Source organism: Uranotaenia lowii, chromosome 2 (genome assembly GCF_029784155.1).
Source record: "Uranotaenia lowii strain MFRU-FL chromosome 2, ASM2978415v1, whole genome shotgun sequence".
NCBI lineage: Eukaryota > Metazoa > Arthropoda > Insecta > Diptera > Culicidae > Uranotaenia > Uranotaenia lowii.
Window position 1 is genome coordinate 29,235,710 of NC_073692.1, and position 19,359 is coordinate 29,255,068.

Here is a 19,359-nt window from a genome sequence, read left to right on the forward strand (position 1 = left end):
AATCATGTTGTGGTGCCGTCCGTCGTGTAGTGTATTACTTTGGAACTTTTTTCTTCTACTGCTGGTGCTTAGTTCGTTCGCTCATTTTTATCAAATTCATTTTCCGCCCTGATCAACGAAGACGACGACAGCGAGAGATACAGAGAGAGCAAAAAAAATGGAAAAAATATCTGTTCCCAGACATCAGCAGCACATTTCGCCACCGCCTCGAAAACCGGGAGAATCTTCTGACGTTGACCACACAACCCCCCAATTTCTCCCCATCTCAGTCAGACCTTACACACTCTCGGACGTATCGGCCGGTTATCGCCATTTTCTTCCTCTTATCCAATAATTTCTCAAATATTTAATATTTCATCCCTTGCAATCAATGCTCATTGAGTTTGATTGGCTCGAGTTCTCTCTCTCTCTCGGGAGGATAAGAAGAAGAATGCAGTACGATGACTACCGACCGAGCAAGGGGCCAAGTGCTTCTGCACTTGCGGTTCCTGATGAAAAGCAAACCGACCTACCTTTTGCCCATTCTTTCGTACTGTTTTTTTTTCGTTTGATGTGTTCTTTGAGAATTTTGCCCGACCCGTTGATTGAAGAGATGCCAGAGAATTACTGGTTTGGATCAGAGATCACATGAGGTTCGAGAAAGATTACGCTTGAAATTTCTTCTTGAGTACAGGAAAAGTTGGGAACCAATCATAAAAACTGAGGATGAAAAATTTGGCATCTTGAAACTCCAGTCCCGGCAGCTTCTTTTAGAAAGTTCTAATGTTGGTCGCGTCTTTGGTGGTGAGCTTACATCCTGTCTGAAATCACTCTGATTCTGCGTCTGGAATAGTGATTGGACATGAGTCGAAAAAAACTGCCCACGTCCAATTCTGTTCCAGCTAATGTCGACTTCAATCTCTCATACTCTGCGGTACCTGACTCAGTAAGGGTGGGGTTTAGGGCTTTCCAGGAGAATACAAATAGCCTCGACACTGCTAAAGGGTGATACGGTCAAAATTTGGTCAAGGGAAAACCGCGTGTAAAATGGTGAGATCGTTTATTTAAAAAATCAAATTAAATTTCTTTTTCAAGTTTAATTAGTATAAAATTCAGGAAAAGTATTCAGTTAGGCTTCCGCTTTTCCAAATCCGAATTGCCAGGCCTTACGCTTAACCCCTGCCATCAGATTTTGTACAGCCACCTGGTCCACCTTCTTCGCCGCAGAAAGCCAGTTTGCCTTGAACTGCTGCTCGTCCTTAGCAGTTTTTTTGGTCTTCTTTAGGTTCCGCTTGACAATAGCCCAGTATTTCTCAATTGGGCGGAGCTCTGGCGTGTTGGGAGGGTTCTTGTCCTTGGGAACCACCTGCACGTTGTTGGCGGCGTACCACTCCATGGCCTTTTTATCGTTATGGCAAGATGCCAAATCCGGCCAAAACAGTACGGAACAACCGTGTTTCTTCAGGAAAGGCAGCAGACGTTTATTCAAACACTCTTTCACGTAAATTTCTTGGTTGACAGGCCCGGAAGCTATGAAAATGCTGCTTTTCAAGCCACAGGTAAAGATGGCTTGCCAGACCAGATATTTCTTTGCGAACTTTGACAGTTTCATGTGTTTGAAAATATCTGTTACCTTTCCCCTTCTTTTTGCCGTATAAAACTCCTGTCCCGGAAGCTGCTTGTAGTCGGCTTTGACGTAGGTTTCGTCGTCCATTACCACGCAGTCAAAGTTCGTCAGCATCGTCGTGTACAGCCTCCGGGATCGCGCTTTGGCCGTCGTATTTTGTTCATCATCGCGATTTGGAGTCACTACCTTCTTGTAAGTCGATAGTCCGGCTCGATTTTTGGCTTCTTTCTTGGACGGCATTTTGACAACTGAAGAGTGAATTCCAAAATTAAAATAGGAACAACATTCTACACCCACACACACGCACACCTTCAAAATGAAGGCTGTTCAGGTTTTTGTAAATGCAAAATTGAAAGAAATACGTCAAGTTGATATTGACCAAATTTTTACCGTATCACTCCTTATGATTATCTTTTGTCTTGGGATAAATCATCCAATAGGATGGAAATCCTCCCAAAAAAAATAAAATTAATTAAAAAACAAGCCATGGTTATCTGTGATATATAATATAAGGTGCAGCTCGGTCTTGTGGTGAAAATTCGACCATTTTCAATATTTATGGGTACCTTCACCCAATGATGCGTTAAAAAGGCCCTGCACAATAATTTTTGAATGCATGGAAAAAATTGATGAAAATTTCAGCGAAGTTACGTGGTAAGGTAATGTTTACATGTGCAAATAATTGCGATGTTCTGTCAAGTTGTTTTTGAGATAACGTCCGAGGAAAAAACAATTTGACTTTAATTTTAGGGCAACACGTGCGCCACCTATAATGCATACTAACCAGCTGTTTTCCAAATCTAAGCTATTTTTGATTACGTTTGCTATTTCCTGATGTTTGACCATTAAAATAACTAAAAATTTCAAATTTGATTGAAGTTATGACCAATTTAGCCGATTGTCCTCTTTCGGAACAAAAACAACATATTTCATTTTTTGTCACTCCACAACCGTTTTTGCGTAATGGCACGATTTCAGATCCAATTTAAAAAGAGTATAAACTCTATGGGACCTATTGAAAAGCTTTGCAGAGAAAACAGTCGCATTTGGAGGCAGTTTCTTTATATTTTTAGCCATTTATCCCGTCAGTCGTTATGAAAGAATTAGTAACCTGCAGTTTCCGCAGATCGTTAGCTTCCTCAAGTACTAGGCATTATATTTTTCAAATTTTTATCCTTGTTTATCTCTGGGAAATACAGGCGAGATTTCTCAACGAAAATTTTCTGGATGCAAACCTGCCAGGTGTCCGCTAAAGAGTTCGTTTTGCTGTCCATTACGAAATTTTCCAAAATATCTTTTCACAAGCAGTCCAAATAATTTGCGCACGATTTAACCATCGTATTTTGTTTGTTTCATCGGTGAGCAGCTTTTTTATCTTGTGGAAATGAAGTCAAGTCTATTTACAAGTAAAAAAAAAAACTTTTTTATCGCTTTCTCATTCATATTTTCAGATTGAGCTTGAAAAAACTTCTCACATTCTTCTCACTTCATGGACTTAATCATCTTCAATTTATTAAAATTTTTGCTTACTATAGGGTCCTAAACAATTTGCTATGTGAACTTTGGTCAAATAGTTAATTTCCAGCTGTTTTTGGGTCTCCCACTGGGACTTTTCTGGAATTGTCTCGATCCTGACCAAAAAATTTTGTCAATGAACTTCAGTATTGGATGCAATGTCAAAAACCGCTTGGCAGATTTTCACTTTATTTTATACACGTACACATTACATTAGAAGGTAGCTTAACTGAAAATATCATCAATTTTCATCCATGTATTCAAAAATTATTCACGAAACAATCTTTTGAATTTTTTTTTTTCGAATTCTGTGGAAATTGACGAAAAATACGACGAAAATACATTTTTCTGGATACGATGTATCAGGAATAGTTCTTGGAGGTACTGCAACAAAATTGAAAAGGTCTTGAATACTGGGGATAGTGTTTGTCGAGGGCTCAGGGTTGCAGTGGGTGATTCCCAGACATTAAATGACGCGGACACTAGCTCCCAAATTTTCGGGTAAGTTTTCTTTGGATTCACTTTTCAGTTCGTATGGTCCAATGATGATAAACTTTACACTTGCAGTTCAAAACAATTTATTGCACATTAAATACACACTTTTATTTAGACTTTAAACAACTTTAACGACTTATACGATACTTTATTTCTAACACTTAACAATTATTTGAAGAGTAACAATTGAACAGAAATTTTGAGTTGGGACACTTTTCGGCCTGGCCGTCTAGTCGTCGCGCTGGAACAATTACAAGTGAAGGAATGGCGATTCGAAAACCCAAGCCAAGCTTTCTTTTCTGCTGGTGAAGAAAGCGTCCTTTCTTCCGCCGAACAATTCGCTGCTTGCATAACAATATAAAAAAAGGGGTGAAATAATTCACGCGCCACGCGCGCCTTTGCGTACTGCGCCGTGTCGAATCTCGATGACTCGCTCGCTGTTTACTCGCTGTTCGATTACCACGCCTCAACATCCTGCCACCTCCAGAAATGGCCATTTCTGAATACCGCTGTAATCGCTCGTAGGGAAATGCCACCGCTCGTTCGGTAACATTGGATCGTGCCTGACCTTGCGTCGCTGATGCCGTAGAACCATGGGTTCCGATTCTGGGAAAAAATAAGACCCGGTAGACCCGGACAATTGCAGATAAAATAATGGAATGGTCCTCACCTGGGACCCACCATTTCAGGGGGCCTTGTATTTTTATTAAAATCTGCCATCATCGGTCGTTCATGCTGATTTCTTTGCGACTTCGTTGCTGATTGATGAATTCTCGCCTTCATTCATCTCGCCATCCATTGATGCGATCGGCAGCAAACAGAGCTTTGCAACCGGTCTGTCGATGAAACCTTTCGCTGTCTGTAGTGTTACCATCCGAGTCACCCCATCAGCCCCGGGATGAAGCTTATGGATTCTGCCTGTTGCCCATTGTGTGGAAGGGAGATTCTCATCCTTGATAAGAACGAGACGATTAATTTCTATTTTAACAGGAGCCTTCAACCATTTCGATCGAGTTTGCAAAGTAGCCAAATATTCAACATTCCATCTTTTCCATATGTTCTGAGCCAACTTCTGGGTCAGCTGCAATTGAGTCAGCCTGTTGGTAGGCACCGACAGAAAATCGTCATCGGGCACTGCCTTAAGCGCCGATTGGACGAGAAAATGACCAGGGGTGAGGGGCTCTAAGTCGGTGGGGTCGTCACTCAAAGGGGTGATAGGGCGAGAGTTGAGACAGCCTTCGATCTGCACCAAAAGCGTCTCCATTTCATCGAAGGGCAGTAAGTGGTTTCCCAAAACACGGACGAAATGCTTCTGGGCCGAGTTGATCGCTGCCTCCCATAAACCTCCGAAATGAGATCCCCTCGGTGGATTGAAATGCCATTGGATCCCATTCTCGGAGCATTCCTTGGCCAGATGACTCTTGTAGTCGTTGCTTCGGAGGAACCTACGTAGCTCGTTTGCCGCACCAACAAAATTGCGACCGTTGTCTGTGTAAACATGGGCACACAGACCACGACGACTCACAAATCGCCGGAACGCTTGGAGAAACTTGGCTGTAGTGAGGTCCACCACAAGTTCAAGGTGGACGGACTTCGTTGAAAAACAGACAAACACAGCCACGTATGCCTTGCCTGGAGCATCTCTTCGGTGTCGTGGTTTGATTTGAATCGGTCCCCAATAGTCGATACCAATAACAGAGAACGGCCGTGTGGGAGAAACTCTCGATGCTGGTAACTCGGCCATCAGCTGTTCGATCAGCTGGGGTCGCGCTCTCACACAGGCAATACATTGGTGGACAACTTTCAGAGCGGCTGATCTCACACCCAAAATCCAGTACTTGAGCCGGACCATGTTTATCAACAGCTGGGGAGAAGCATGCAGTAGACGATGATGATAAGAGCGGAGCAAAAGAACGGTGAAGGGGTGAGATCCTGGGAGAATTATCTGGTGTTTTGATTCGTACGGTTGCGCTGATCGATCAATTCTCCCACCGATTCTAATGACGTCATCACGCTGGCTAAGTATTGGGTAGAACCACTTCAGCTTCGAAGAACTCGATACCGGCTCGCCTTTTTTTAACCTTCTCCACTCGTCGGGGAAATGCTGCTGTTGGATAAGTCGAACAATCGTGTGTTCTGCTGTTCTCAGTTCGTCGGTCGTGAGCCACTGGAACCTGCGCTCGCTCTGTGGCAGGCGGAAATTCGTGCTGAGCCGCAACGCATATGCGGTGAAGCGTAGAAGCGCATGAAAATTTTCAAATTGTTTCAGGAGGTCATCAATGAAGCTGCATTCGACGTTCGCTGAAGAGGAAACGATTGCGGATTTTCTCAATTCAAAATCAGTGCTGGTTACGATATCAACGTTCGGAGTAGGCCAAGAACTCTTGTCTTGGTTCAGCCAATCTGGTCCCTGCCACCATAAGGAATTCGAAAGAAGATCTGACGGTAAACAGCCTCGAGAAATAACATCAGCTGGGTTTTCTGCGCCGGTAATGTGTTGCCATGAGCATCCTTCCGTCGCAGTCTGAATTTTGGAAACCCTATTTGCCACAAAGTTGGTCCAAGTTGATGGAATAGCCCTCAGCCAACTCAGTACCACTGTCGAATCCGTCCAAAATTTAACACTCATTTCAACATTAATTGATAGCCGAATCTTCTCGTAGAGTTCGGCAGCCAGAAGAGCGCCACAAAGCTCTAGGCGGGGAATGCTAACTTGCTTGAGGGGGGCGATTCTCGACTTCGATGTAAGGAGAGCCACTTTAATTTCGCCGTGATCATTAACAGATCGAATATAAGCGCACGCACCATACGCTGTTTCGGATGCGTCCGAGAAAATGTGTAACTCACTCTCGACTGCCTTGCGCAGGAGAACGTACCTCTCTAGCCGAACACCGTTCAGTAGGGGGAGTTGAGTATGATAGTTGGCCCATTCATGTTTAAGGTAGTCGGGCAATTCTTGATCCCAATCCCAAATTGACCCATTTTCGTTCTTTAACGTCCAGAGCTTTTGCATGAATGCCTTTGCCGTTACTAAAATTGGACCCACAAGTCCCAACGGGTCGAAAAGTTGCGCAATGCAAGAAAGAGTTGCCCTTTTTGTGAGTTTAGCATCTGTCGGAGGTTTAAAATCGATACTAAATTTCAGTATATCTGTGCCCGGTTCCCAATGAAGGCCAAGTGTTTTCAGTGTTTGGTCTTGATCAAAATTTATCGACTGCTGAAGCGCCCGTCGCTCAGCAGGAATCCCATTCATGATTGCTTCGTCGTTCGAAGCCCATTTTTGAAGCGGAAAGCCAGCCTTGAGGCACATCGCTACCAGCTGGTCTCGCAGCTCGACTGCTTCTGCCACCGTCTGTGCCCCGGAGAAGATATCGTCCATGTAAACATCCTCTCTGATAACCCTCGCTGCCTTCGGGAAACCCTCCGCCTCATCGATTGCCAGCTGTTTGAGAACTCGAGTTGCCAGGAAAGGAGCCGAAGCTGTGCCATACGTCACCGTCTTGAGCTCGTACGTTTGTATCGGTTGATCGGGAGATGAGCGCCAGAAGATTCTCTGTAGTGGGGTATCATCAGGATGCACGAGAATTTGCCGATACATTTTTTCTATATCAGCAATCAAAACAAACGGGTACGTACGAGAGCGCATCACGATCGCTCGTAAGTCTTGCTGTATTGTGGGGCCCACCATCAGCGCATTGTTGAGCGATACACCCGTGGAGGATCGGCTTGACGCATCGAATACGACACGGACCTTGGTCGTAGTGCTGCAATCTCGGATAACGGGATGGTGAGGGAGATAGTATGCCTGTTTGGTAGTATGCTCGCACTCGGTCACTAGTTCCATGTGACCGAACCGAATATACTCCGTCATGAACTCTCTGTATTGCTCACCTAGGGAAGGTTCTTTTTGCATTCGATTCTCTATCAACTGAACCGACGAACAGCTGATTTGGAATTATCGCCCAGCTGATTGATGACGTCACGTTTCACTGGTAAACAAACGATGTAGCAACCTTCGGAATTGCGACTAACGGTACGGCAGAAAAAATTCTTCGCACTTGCTTTCTTCGGGGGAATAAGATGATGATGGGAATGCGCTTTCATCTATCAACCAAAACTTTTCCATTTGGTTTTCCAATCTTTTGAGAGTGGCTACCTGACAAATCTTAGGGGTGGTTTGTGGAAAGCTTGCGTTGGATGTTGTTTTTCCCGAGACGACCCATCCGAATACGGAATTGATTACCGACGGCATTGATTCACCCAAGTAGATATGACCAGGGGGTGAAAAAAGATCGAAAAATATCTCGGCTCCCAGCACGAGATCAATAGTGTGCCTTTGATGGAAATCGGGATCGGCAAATTGTAGGTTCTTGGGGATTGGCCATTGGGAAGTGTTAACGTTAATAGTGGGCAGATCGATAGTGACTTTTGGTAGAATTAGGAATGGTAGTGTTGTTGTGTAATCTGATGTGCGGGACTTAATGATTGCATTAAATTGGAACTTAACTTTCGTCGATGAGCTTCCAATTCCTGCTATGGGAACATCAACCTTGGTTCTTCTGACCTTCATAAGGTTGTACAAGCGACTGGTGGCAAAACAACATTCGCTGCCAGAATCCAGCAAGGCACGAGCTAGATGTTGGTTTCCTACGTCATCGACTACCACCACAACGGCCGTGGCTAAGAGTACTCGGGATCGATCGAAGGTTGGTGAGTGGCAACTGGTGCTGGTACTGGTGATCCCGGAGTGAGCTACGTTGATTCTCGGAGCAGGAGCTGGAGCTGATGACGATTGTTGTTCGGCGCTGACTGGTGGTGTGTTGACGATTGTTCTAACGGGGTTTGAATTGGTGTGGGTATGTGTGTTGGGGCAGAGAAGCGTGTGGTGTCTCGATCTGCAATTCTTGCAGCAGTTATCCGACGGACATTCGCGCGCATAGTGTCCTCGTCGGAAACAATTCAAACAAAGTCGGTTTCGTTTCGCGAGTGCAGTTTTTTCAATAAGTGGTAATCTTGAGAAACTGGGGCAATTAAAAATGCTGTGTTCTTGGGGGCAAGCGATGCATTTTCGCTTTCTGGGCTCTGGGAATGTTGTGTGGTTGGCTGAACGAGGATAGTTGGGGCGGCGATTTTGTGATTGTGGCTGGGAATGGGATTGGGATTCTTTTTGTGGCTTGGACGATAATTGTTCAAGGACATTTACTCGGCGCTGGATGAAATCGGTAAGTTGTCGGAAAGTTGTGTTTTCGGAAGCGGACGAATGTTCTTCCCAATCCCGACGGGTGATGGGATCTAAGCGGCTAGCAAGAAGATGTATTAAAAGCAAGTCCCAATGTTCGGTGGCTTCCCCTAGTTGTTTCAAAATACGGACGTTGGCTTCGAATTTTTCGACCAACGAGTGCAAGTCATTTTGTGATTCTCGGCGCAATATCGGGAAGTCGAAAAGGGCTTGAACATAGGTTCTTTTTAGCATACGGGAATTTTGATAATGTTGAGATAATAAATTCCAAGCAACGGAATAATTTGTGGCTGATATCGGAATAGTTTGCACAAGTTGAAGTGCTTCTCCTGACAGGGATGAGCGCAAATAGTAAAATTTTTGGATGCTCGATAATTCCTGCGACGAGTGGACGAGTGAAACAAACAAATCGTGGAAGTTGAGCCAGTTCTCAACATTTCCACAAAATATGGGCAGTTTAACATCGGGCAATTTAACGTGCGTGTTATGGGGCTGTGTGATGTGAGATGGTGTTTGTACTGTGGCTTGTGGGGGGCATTTTTGCATTAGGAATCCCTTAACCCTGTAGTATGCTGTTTCAAAGGCAGTTTTTTGCTCGAGGTACTTATCTAGTGCTTCAGGTGTTTCGTCCAGGGTTTCCAACTCAGACTGGACCTTCGCGTACTCGGACCAGATTTCGACGACTGCTTCTAGTCGGACTGGTGCCTCTGCGGTGTCTCGGGGTTCTTGGAAACCATCGACGAATCTGCTGATGTTGAGGAAGGATGCTGATAAACTGCGCCGACGGGCTTTGAGGCTGCGCAGTTTTCGCTCGGTGGTCGACATGATGTGCGATGTTGGATCTAAAATGTCAGACCAAGTAGCTCGGCAAGCAACAGTGAAATTATTGGAATCCTAATTACCTTTTCAAGGCAAGGAATTTGCCTTGTATTTCAATAAATCCTGCTGCTACTGATGTGTCGCTTGAGTGTTTCTGTTGTGTGTGATGGTCACAGCTGATTTGGGGTGCTTGACCGAAGAAAGTTGATGCTGATGATTTGTTCCAGGCACGGATGTTACTCGAATCGATCCGCGGTGCTCCGACGGAGATGAGATGATGATTGTAGCCTTCTCGATAAAAGAAATCTGCCTTGTATTTCTTTTTATCGAGTTGAACTGCGTTCCTAAGATGGCGCTTGGCGTCCGCGGCTGCGATGGCGTTGGGGCTATCGGCACTGTGCTCTCCAGACAGGTCTTATCCGGATCCGTTCCGGATTGAGGGCCTCATCCGGTTCGAAGGACCAAATGTCGAGGGCTCAGGGTTGCAGTGGGTGATTCCCAGACATTAAATGACGCGGACACTAGCTCCCAAATTTTCGGGTAAGTTTTCTTTGGATTCACTTTTCAGTTCGTATGGTCCAATGATGATAAACTTTACACTTGCAGTTCAAAACAATTTATTGCACATTAAATACACACTTTTATTTAGACTTTAAACAACTTTAACGACTTATACGATACTTTATTTCTAACACTTAACAATTATTTGAAGAGTAACAATTGAACAGAAATTTTGAGTTGGGACACTTTTCGGCCTGGCCGTCTAGTCGTCGCGCTGGAACAATTACAAGTGAAGGAATGGCGATTCGAAAACCCAAGCCAAGCTTTCTTTTCTGCTGGTGAAGAAAGCGTCCTTTCTTCCGCCGAACAATTCGCTGCTTGCATAACAATATAAAAAAAGGGGTGAAATAATTCACGCGCCACGCGCGCCTTTGCGTACTGCGCCGTGTCGAATCTCGATGACTCGCTCGCTGTTTACTCGCTGTTCGATTACCACGCCTCAACAGTGTTCCTTTTCTTTTCATGGCGACCGTCAAGGCTATATTTAAGGAATAATTTCTCGTCAGAACAGAATATTTTGAAATTTTCTATCATAACAATTATTACTTTAAACAATTATTGGCTTGGAATTTCTATAGCTAAATTAATGATTTTCTGCAAGTGGTCCGAAGAAGTCCATACTCAGGACCTAGACAATTACTGAAAGCATAAGAGTTCTTGAAGGGTCTTAAAAGAGTTTCTGATTGCAAGTCTCTGTGGAGATTTCTAAGAGTTTCTGAAGGGATTCTGAAGGTTTTATTGAGTATCTCAGAATAGTACTTGGAGAGATTCAAAGAAGTATCTGAAGGTAGAGTTCCGAGTAGGCCATGCTCGGGTGCGGACGTATTTATTTTCTGTTTTCTCGTTGCGCTGCATTTTTTCGGGTTTTTTCAACTTCTCGTAGAAATACAATTTGTTTGAGAAATTATTTAAGGTGAAATTTACAAGGAATCGAAGAATAGTGATTTGTAAAATTGGATTGAAAAGAACCCAAGTGATTTGTGGCTGAAAAAGGGGAGAATGCGAGCAAAAACGGATGTCTTCTGGTGGAGGACGGAAGTCGGCACAGACAACAAGGACAGGAAAACACGGAGAGAGCCAAGTTTGCCGAACAAAATTCTGTGCTTTGACGAATAAAAATTCTTGCTTTCTGTAATTTTACCCAAAAATTCAGTGACGGTTTTCTGTGATGCTTTTCAAAAGTCATGTCAAATCGCGTCTTTTTAACATTTTACTTGGAAAAGGTCAATTGACATTACTAATTTTATCATATTTTTTTCCAATTCAAAGATAATAATCCAAAATTTATGTTGACATAAAAAATTAATGAAATTTAGATGCGGCTTTATCGGTGAGGGTTAAAGAGTTGAAATTGGTCGATAAAGCCGCAACTTTGATGAAAATTTGTTCTGTGAAATTATTGATTTCTCTGTGATTTTGGCAACCTTGGCCGCATTCTTTGATGAAAATTTGTTCTGTGAAATTATTGATTTCTCTGTGATTTTGGCAACCTTGGTGAGAGCTTTCAGATTTCCATTTACACCTTAGACACTTCCACTTTCCTATCGATTTGGCTGCTGCGCTTTTTTTTTTAAATCACTTAGATTAGTTCCACACCGTGTGGAGTAGCAATAGCCTCGGTTAGGTATCGTAGACGTTAGTCTTTCGCATTTTTTTCCATACACTTATACCATAATAAACAGGAGACCGATGGAAACCCAGATTGTACAGAAATAACGTTACCTTTAATAGTGATGAACAGAAATTTGGTTGACAAGAGAGGTTTTCACAGTTTAAAATTTCTGCAATTGATTTTATCATGTTTGTTTCCACTCATCGCTACAGGCTTCGGTTGCTTTGATCGATTAAAATACAAAAGCTAAAAGCCAAAATGTAAAATTATGCCCCGAACATTCTTGCTCTAATCAATGTTTTCCTACGTGATGTTTAAAAAATATTTTGCTGATACAATCTTTTTTTAAATTTTTAAGCTTTACCATGAAAATTGAAAGCTCTCGTATTAATAACATCAGCTCTGAAGTGAAATATAGGGCCCTATTACATGTAACCGGTGCGTGTTTTAGAAGCCCAAGGTCAGTGGGAATCATCGCGTTAGTCATGTAAATGTGCGAAGGAAGTGCTGGAGAGGCGGCGGACCGTACCATACACCATCGGCACAACAAACATGAAATGGCCTAGAAGACGAATGAGCACGATGGCGAACAACAGATGGCGCTGCTCTCAACAGGCGAAAAGGCAGCCAAAGGCGGGCTTCATAAGTGGCGCAATGAGGCGTAATCCCAGGATGAGACCGTATCCCGGTTCCGGGGGCAATGCCCTTCACTTAGAGCGATTACTTCACATGAAACATTGAAACACGACACATCATACCAGTCGCGTTATTTGAATGTGATAGTGAAACCACAAAGTTGGATGAAACCCGTGTTAAAAGGTTTATCATACGACCAGGTGAGAAGGGACCACCGCCCCCGCAACCCGTACCGTTGGAAGATACCCTAATTCCCTTGCTTTCTATCCCATTGCGCCAACAGGACCCCTTTTCTTTGTGTCGAATGAAGTTTGCTGATCGGAGGACGAGAAGCACGTGCAGTTGAGGCCGATAGTTGCCGGAAAGCACCGTCATTGCTGCTCACCGAAGCGACCGACTGTCCCTAAGCGACCGAAGAAAACGATCAGTTCAACCGCTTGGACGCCGGCAGCAGGAACCGGAAGTCAGGGCAGTGCTGTAGTCCGCCGGAGAAGCTGACCGTCAAGAGCTGAGCAGCCCATCGCTCAGCAGGAAGTGTCAGTCTTGGAGTTCGTGATACCAACAGTAACGAGGTAGGAGTTAAAAAGCCCATCATAAGGATTTACTTGAAAGTGGGAGTGGGCACAGTAGTTCGTCGACCAATAAAGTGTGAAAAGTTCGTCTCTTCAAGACTCAGTGTTTCCTTTCGCTAGCTATCTCGCGGATATTGCCGGCCCTGAGGCGTTTTTAACGGGGGTTCTCAGTGGTGCTGGGCAGGCTAGCTCACCCACAGGTTATATACATAAGACGAGTCACGAGTCATTTTACTCGAGTGAGCCATTTTGGTATTACAGAAATCGAGTCGAGTCGAATTTCAGTCGAGTAGCTCGACTGAGTCGACGTTCGTGACTTAGCTGTCACGATTTTTCGAGCCAAGTTTGCTTTGATTCGATTTTTTTAATTCGATCAGTTTCCACTCGACTACCGTAAAAAGACATTTCGCTCGACTCGACAGTGACTGGAGTAGAGTAGAGTTACTCGACTCGTTTTGTGTAATAGGGCCATAATCTTAAAAGCAAGTAATAAGATCTTTTAAGTTTTGTTGGACATGTATTTTATACCTTTTAGTCGTTTTTTAATCATTTTTCATATTATTTTTGCCCAAATTTTTGCAACCACAGTCTTAAGCATTTGGTAGGATGTGGCCATCGATGACGGTTGAGCTTTTTTCGGCTGGAAAATACAATAAATTCAAAAGTGTGAGATTTATGACATTTGCGGAGAAACAGATTTTAAATCGATTTGCTATCAAGAGATGCTCGGACAACCGGAGCGTCCAGATGATGTTAGTTGATATGAAAACTCCAAACTTCTTGATTACTGATGTTCTTTAGTCCCTGGGAAACATTCAAGCTAAGTATTTTAATTATTTTCTACTTAGGAATATGCTGGACATTTTGTTTCAACTTATTAATGTTTTTAAATTGAAAAAAAAAAACTCATAAATGTTAGTGCCACATTAAAATTTTTCGTAATAGTTTCGCAATTTAGATGAAATTTAGATATACTATCGTCTTGAGTTTTGATTGATGATCTTCTAAAATTTTTGTAGCTCATTCAGTTTGTTCAAAAACATTGAATTCAAAATATAATTCCAATAATTTCAATTACAGAATTATTTGTATTTTTTAGTAGTCTTTCTTTCTGTATAAAAATCAGGAAATTGAAGGTTTTTTTTTTAAATTTCATCTTTTGAACTCAAATCAAATTCTCACTTTAATTTGTGTTGAATTTTTCAGAAGAGGCGGATAGATTACCTCGTTTGTTAGGTAGTGTTGTGCAAGTAAAACACTTTGCTTTCTTTTTTAATTGGAATCCTATATTAGTTGCAATATTGTCTATATTAAATATTCCAATAAAAAAAGAAAAACTAGACAAACTCATTGTTAGTGAATAGTTTAAGGTTCCTGCTTAGGTTGCCTTCGAGGAAAATATCATTTTCTGAGTAATTTTTCATGATAAAGACATGAAAGATTTTTCCAGAACCTCACTATTGAAATTGTAAATAACTGATGTTGAAATAACTTTTTAAATCTTTTTAAGTGGAAATAGGTATAAACTTATTTCACTAGGCAACAGTAGGATGGAAGAAGAATATGCTTGATAGTTTTGATCACACTAGTCAAAAGTGTCTCCCGATCATCTGTTTTAACCCAACCTTTTCCAATCGCACTCTCCATCGACTACTAGGACGTGGCCGGCGCCGTTGATGTTGTTTAAAGAGAGGGCATCAGGTTTGAGCATATGGAACTCGTTCTACTGTGCCACGCCTGCGATTGTGCAGCCAGAAATGCATTTATTTTCATAACGATATTTTTTCATATAACGAAATCATTGTATTAAATAATTTAAAATTGCATTGGCAAATTCATACGATAGAAAAATGTTGATGAAGCATTTCGGATCTAATGATTAATGGTGGATGTGACTAGTCAATGAAGCTACCCAACAAATATTTTGTAGGTATATTTCGCAACAAACTTTGTCATATCATTGCATAAAACTCTAAAAAACAGCATTTACCTACCAAAGTGCAGGCAATATAGGGTAACGGACTTATTTTGGACCAGAGGACCAATTTTGGACCACCTTGTCTAGCTCTCTTATAAAACAAATAATCATGAATTTTTTTTAGCAAATATTGTTCAAGCCCGAGCACCTTATGTAATGCACTAATTTTTTTCATTTTTAGTTCCTTTATAAGAGAGCTACACAAGATGGTCCAAAAAAGGTCCCCTGATCTAAAATAAGTCCGTTACCCTATATACAAAAATTTTAATTTCTAGCTTAAGCGATAAGAACTATACAAATTGAGCGATATTCAACACCTTATTCGCACATCCTGAAAGTATGTGAGAGAGCTTAAGTTTTGCTCTCAATGCATGCAAACCGTTGCCAACGACAATATTTCCTGCTTCTCTTATTGGTCAATTTTTTTTTCAAATTAATAATCTGTTTTTTAGCAATCTGGTTGCACTGTTTTTCGCAGAAAGAACAACAAGGTTGTGTTCTCACTTCAATCCCCTGCTTGAGATAAAATTTGCAAATATGGCGGACTTTTTATCATATCCGATTTATACTGACTTTAAGTAACTATTTTTACGATCGTTTACCTATTTGGTAGGAATAGCGAATCGTCAATGACTTGAACTATCATTTCTAATGCGATTTAATGTTTGTTAGGTAAGCTAATCTAAGCTAGTCTGAGAAAAGTACCTAAAGGGGCTCGAAAGAATTCTTGATGAGACTACGAAGAATTCCGTAAGAGAATGAAAAGCAATTCTGAAAGGATTCAAAAGGGTTGCTAAAAGTTCTCAAAAAAAATTCTGGAGGTATTGAAGTTTCCCATAGGACTAAATATAGTTCCTGAAAGCAATCAAAGACGTTCTTGAGTGTAAACAAAATAGTGCTTGAAGAGACTAAGAGAAGTTTTTGAACGGACTTCAAAGGGTTACTAGTAAGACTAAGAATATTTAAGCGAGTAGAGAAGTTGGAAAAGGATTCAATGAGGTATTTTTGCTTTTTTGAATTCATTTTTGGTAATTTAGTCATTTTCATGATTTTGTCAAAAAATTTTCTTTTTTTTAAACTAATTGCTCCGATTGATTTTGCTGACAAAATGCTTCCGCGTCCTTTTGAAATTTCTTCAACCAGTATTCAATATTTTACAATTATACGTTCTCAAGTGCTTGGATGACTGATGTCGCCAAAAACTATGTGGACGTTATTTTGTGGCAAACCCATGTCTTTTTTTCTTATACGTTATAGTTTAATTTAATATGCGTTATGAGCCTTGTTGGTTGAATAATTTTACTGAATCAAAGCAATCGAAAGATTCCCTTTAACTCGATTGCTTTGATTAAATAGTTTTATTGTTTCAGTTTATAAGGGAAAATTACGTTTAACGGGTTTTACTGAAAAACAAAAACTAATCTCTTAGCTATTGATTTTTAATATGAAAAATAACGGAACCTCTGGAAGACTTGCCTTTTTTAGAGGCCAGATGAGCTCTTAATCCAGGGTGTTCGCAATAATAGGGAGGATCCCGAGCACGCCATTTTCCCGACCATTTCAATAGACCGAAAAGTAGCACACACTGACTGGGCTGGAGCTCAAATAGAGCAGCGTATGGGGCTAAAACGGCAACCAGGTACCCATCATAAGATTTGCCCTCCCTCTTGGACTTCATCATAATCAACAACACGGCCATCACTATGGCAATCATCACGCACCGCAAGTGCGTACCCACCCTATAGATATCTCTATGGTGGATATTCCCTTGGGTCGATCCGGGCCGGCAACTTGAGCCGGGTTTCATGTGTGGATCCCTCCCTTGGACCTCCCGCCCATCTGATTCCGATAAAGACGAGACCCATGGCGAGTTGAAAACAAGAGGGCTACGTACACACTTTTGTGCCTACCGGGCAGAATGCGGCAAAGGGGGAGGGGCGCGGCACAGTAATACTCCATTTTTGCGCACCAGCCATCATCAGCAGCCGTGCGGCCGGCGTTGCGTTGTTGCAACTCTTATAAGTATGCGCGCGCACTCTCCCAGATCTCCCCGGAACCTTTTCTGATCTCTCCTGATGCGGTAGTCGATTGCAGTCGAACTACGGAGGAGTGGATACATGTTATCATAAAATTAATATTTTTCCATTCTTTCTGTTGCAGTTGCTGATGTTGTTGTTGTTGTTGTTGTTGCGTTGTGATGTTGTTGCTCCATCGATTATCTATCCAATAAAGTATAATATTAAAGGTTTGTAATGACGAAGAATTATTTTGCACTTTTGTTTTTTTCTGGTTTTCTGCATCATTTCCGAGGTACCAAGTTACCGGAGCCACAGATCGCGCCAGTGTTTGAGCAATGGGTTTTTTATAATTTGAAATCCGGACGAAGCAGCAGAAAAAAAACAGTTTCTTTCTCTAGATGCAGGGTTTATTTTTCCCCCGCGCCGTCCGTCGAAATTAATATACCTGCACCAAAAGGCGAACCAGTTGCGTCCTGTTTAATGGTTAATGTGTTTCTTGATTATTGGCACTCACTCGGGGGACTCGGGACTCTTAGTCCAATCTCCTCCTGGGAAGTAGATTGTATCAACTTCCTCCGGGAGGATGATAGCTGCGGCGCGGCCTGGCCATGATTTGAGAGCACCAATAATTGACTTGTGGTGCGCTCGCTCGTCGGAGCGAGCGTTACACTTACGAAATATTGTAAAACTGAACAAATAGGGTGAATGTACCCAATCTTGGCCCCTAAGGCATGGTTGACTAGATTTCCCATGATTGCAGTCTACCTGTAATGTGTACCTTCAAAAGTCCTTCGACAAATATGATTGCTTACTAGCCTGAAATGCAGTAAAAATATGTCTTTGCTTGAAAACGGTTGATAATTTGAGATAAACCTGATCAAACTTTTGATCGAAATGCTCCTTATTGTAACCCCCGCGCCGAATTTTGGCCCTTTATGAGTTCCTTGAATTGGCCGTCTCTAGGAAAAACTTGCCTCACTAATACAACAACAGCCCCCACGAATTCATTGAAAATATCCCGGAAGGAAGCACATCAATGTTCTGTATGGTTTCAAAAAGTCGGAAGTACGAAATGTCAATCAATTTTTATAATTGATATTTGCATGTAAAATTATAATCTTTCGTCAAAAAGCATTACTAGTTTATTTCAGTTTTTGTGTATCCATAATTTCTATTATAAGTTCCAAACTATGGCATAAACATAACATAAATATGTTCATTAATCAAGCAAACAAATCGTTTGCTAAATCTGTAACATGCAATCATGATAGATATGTTTCCAGTGAAGTTAACAGGGTAACATAAGATAGTAAATGTTCATATTTTTTTATTCCGCTCCCATAAAAGGAGGACCGACATTTTAAGAACTATTATGATCGAGGCAAGAAGCAAGCTAAAGCTAAAACTTAAGTCAGCGAAAGATTCTTTTAATCATACATATTTAAAATGTCGCCCTTAGGAATTTTCTAGCAATCGTTCGCGTACACCGGGAAAGCAAAACAATACAAACTTTCGCCAGTCTGATAGAAATAGATTGCATCTCACTCATTCGTTTGGAAACTATACGCAATGGAAACGAACAGCAAATTCAAAAGCTGGCTGAAATTCGTGCTGCATCCCACTCGCACTCATGCAAAATCATCACCCAAACTCGGCAGCGCTTCTTTCGCATATTCCTTTCCAACAGAGAACAAACGTCATCACCTCCTGCTGATGCACAGTGATCTATAATAAAAAACAAACTTGGTCAAAATATTACTTTTGATTTCACATGAAACTGCAAACAATAAAAATTCAAGTTCGTTACAACATAGTATTCCAACATTGCAGTGCAATAATTTTTTTTAAATAAACATAATAATTTGAGTGTCATAATTTGAGCTTTATAACAATTTCTTTCAAAGCGACACATATGCAGCAAATCAAATTAAATCAAAATACGTTAAACCTGATTTCCAAATTTGGATTTTTTTGGGTATGGATAAAGTAACTTTAACATTGAGATCCAAGATATCAATTCGGATTCGGATCCGGTAAATTAATTTATTGAAAGGTAAATTTTATCGAAAAGAAAAGTTCTCGAAATTTACCATAAAAGAGTAGCTCAAATTGTAGCATTATAATTCCAACTAAGATGCCAAATAGGCTTGAGTCGACTTGAGAGATAAATGAATTAATTTTAGTCCAAAACACATTCATGATATTTTAAATTTATTTCAATCATTCATTTTACTTTTGACCGGCTTTTCAATTTCCAGACCACTGTGCACCGTCGGCCGACGAACGGCCGCCGGCTGCCGACTACCTG

At 41.6% G+C, this 19,359-nt stretch overlaps 2 protein-coding genes across 2 annotated transcripts; both read right to left on the bottom strand.

Moving 5' to 3' along the window:
• Nucleotides 1-4,346: 4,346 nt before the first annotated feature.
• On the bottom strand, nt 4,347-7,487 carry LOC129741180 (uncharacterized). Its single transcript, XM_055732890.1, has one exon. It carries the CDS (start codon nt 7,485-7,487, stop codon nt 4,347-4,349), a length of 3,141 nt encoding a protein of 1,046 aa, XP_055588865.1.
• Nucleotides 7,488-7,643: 156 nt separating this feature from the next.
• LOC129741182 (uncharacterized) lies at nt 7,644-9,089 on the bottom strand. Its single transcript, XM_055732891.1, has one exon. The coding sequence runs from the start codon at nt 9,087-9,089 to the stop codon at nt 7,644-7,646; it is 1,446 nt and encodes a 481-aa protein (XP_055588866.1).
• Between the last annotated feature and the right edge of the window lie 10,270 nt (nt 9,090-19,359).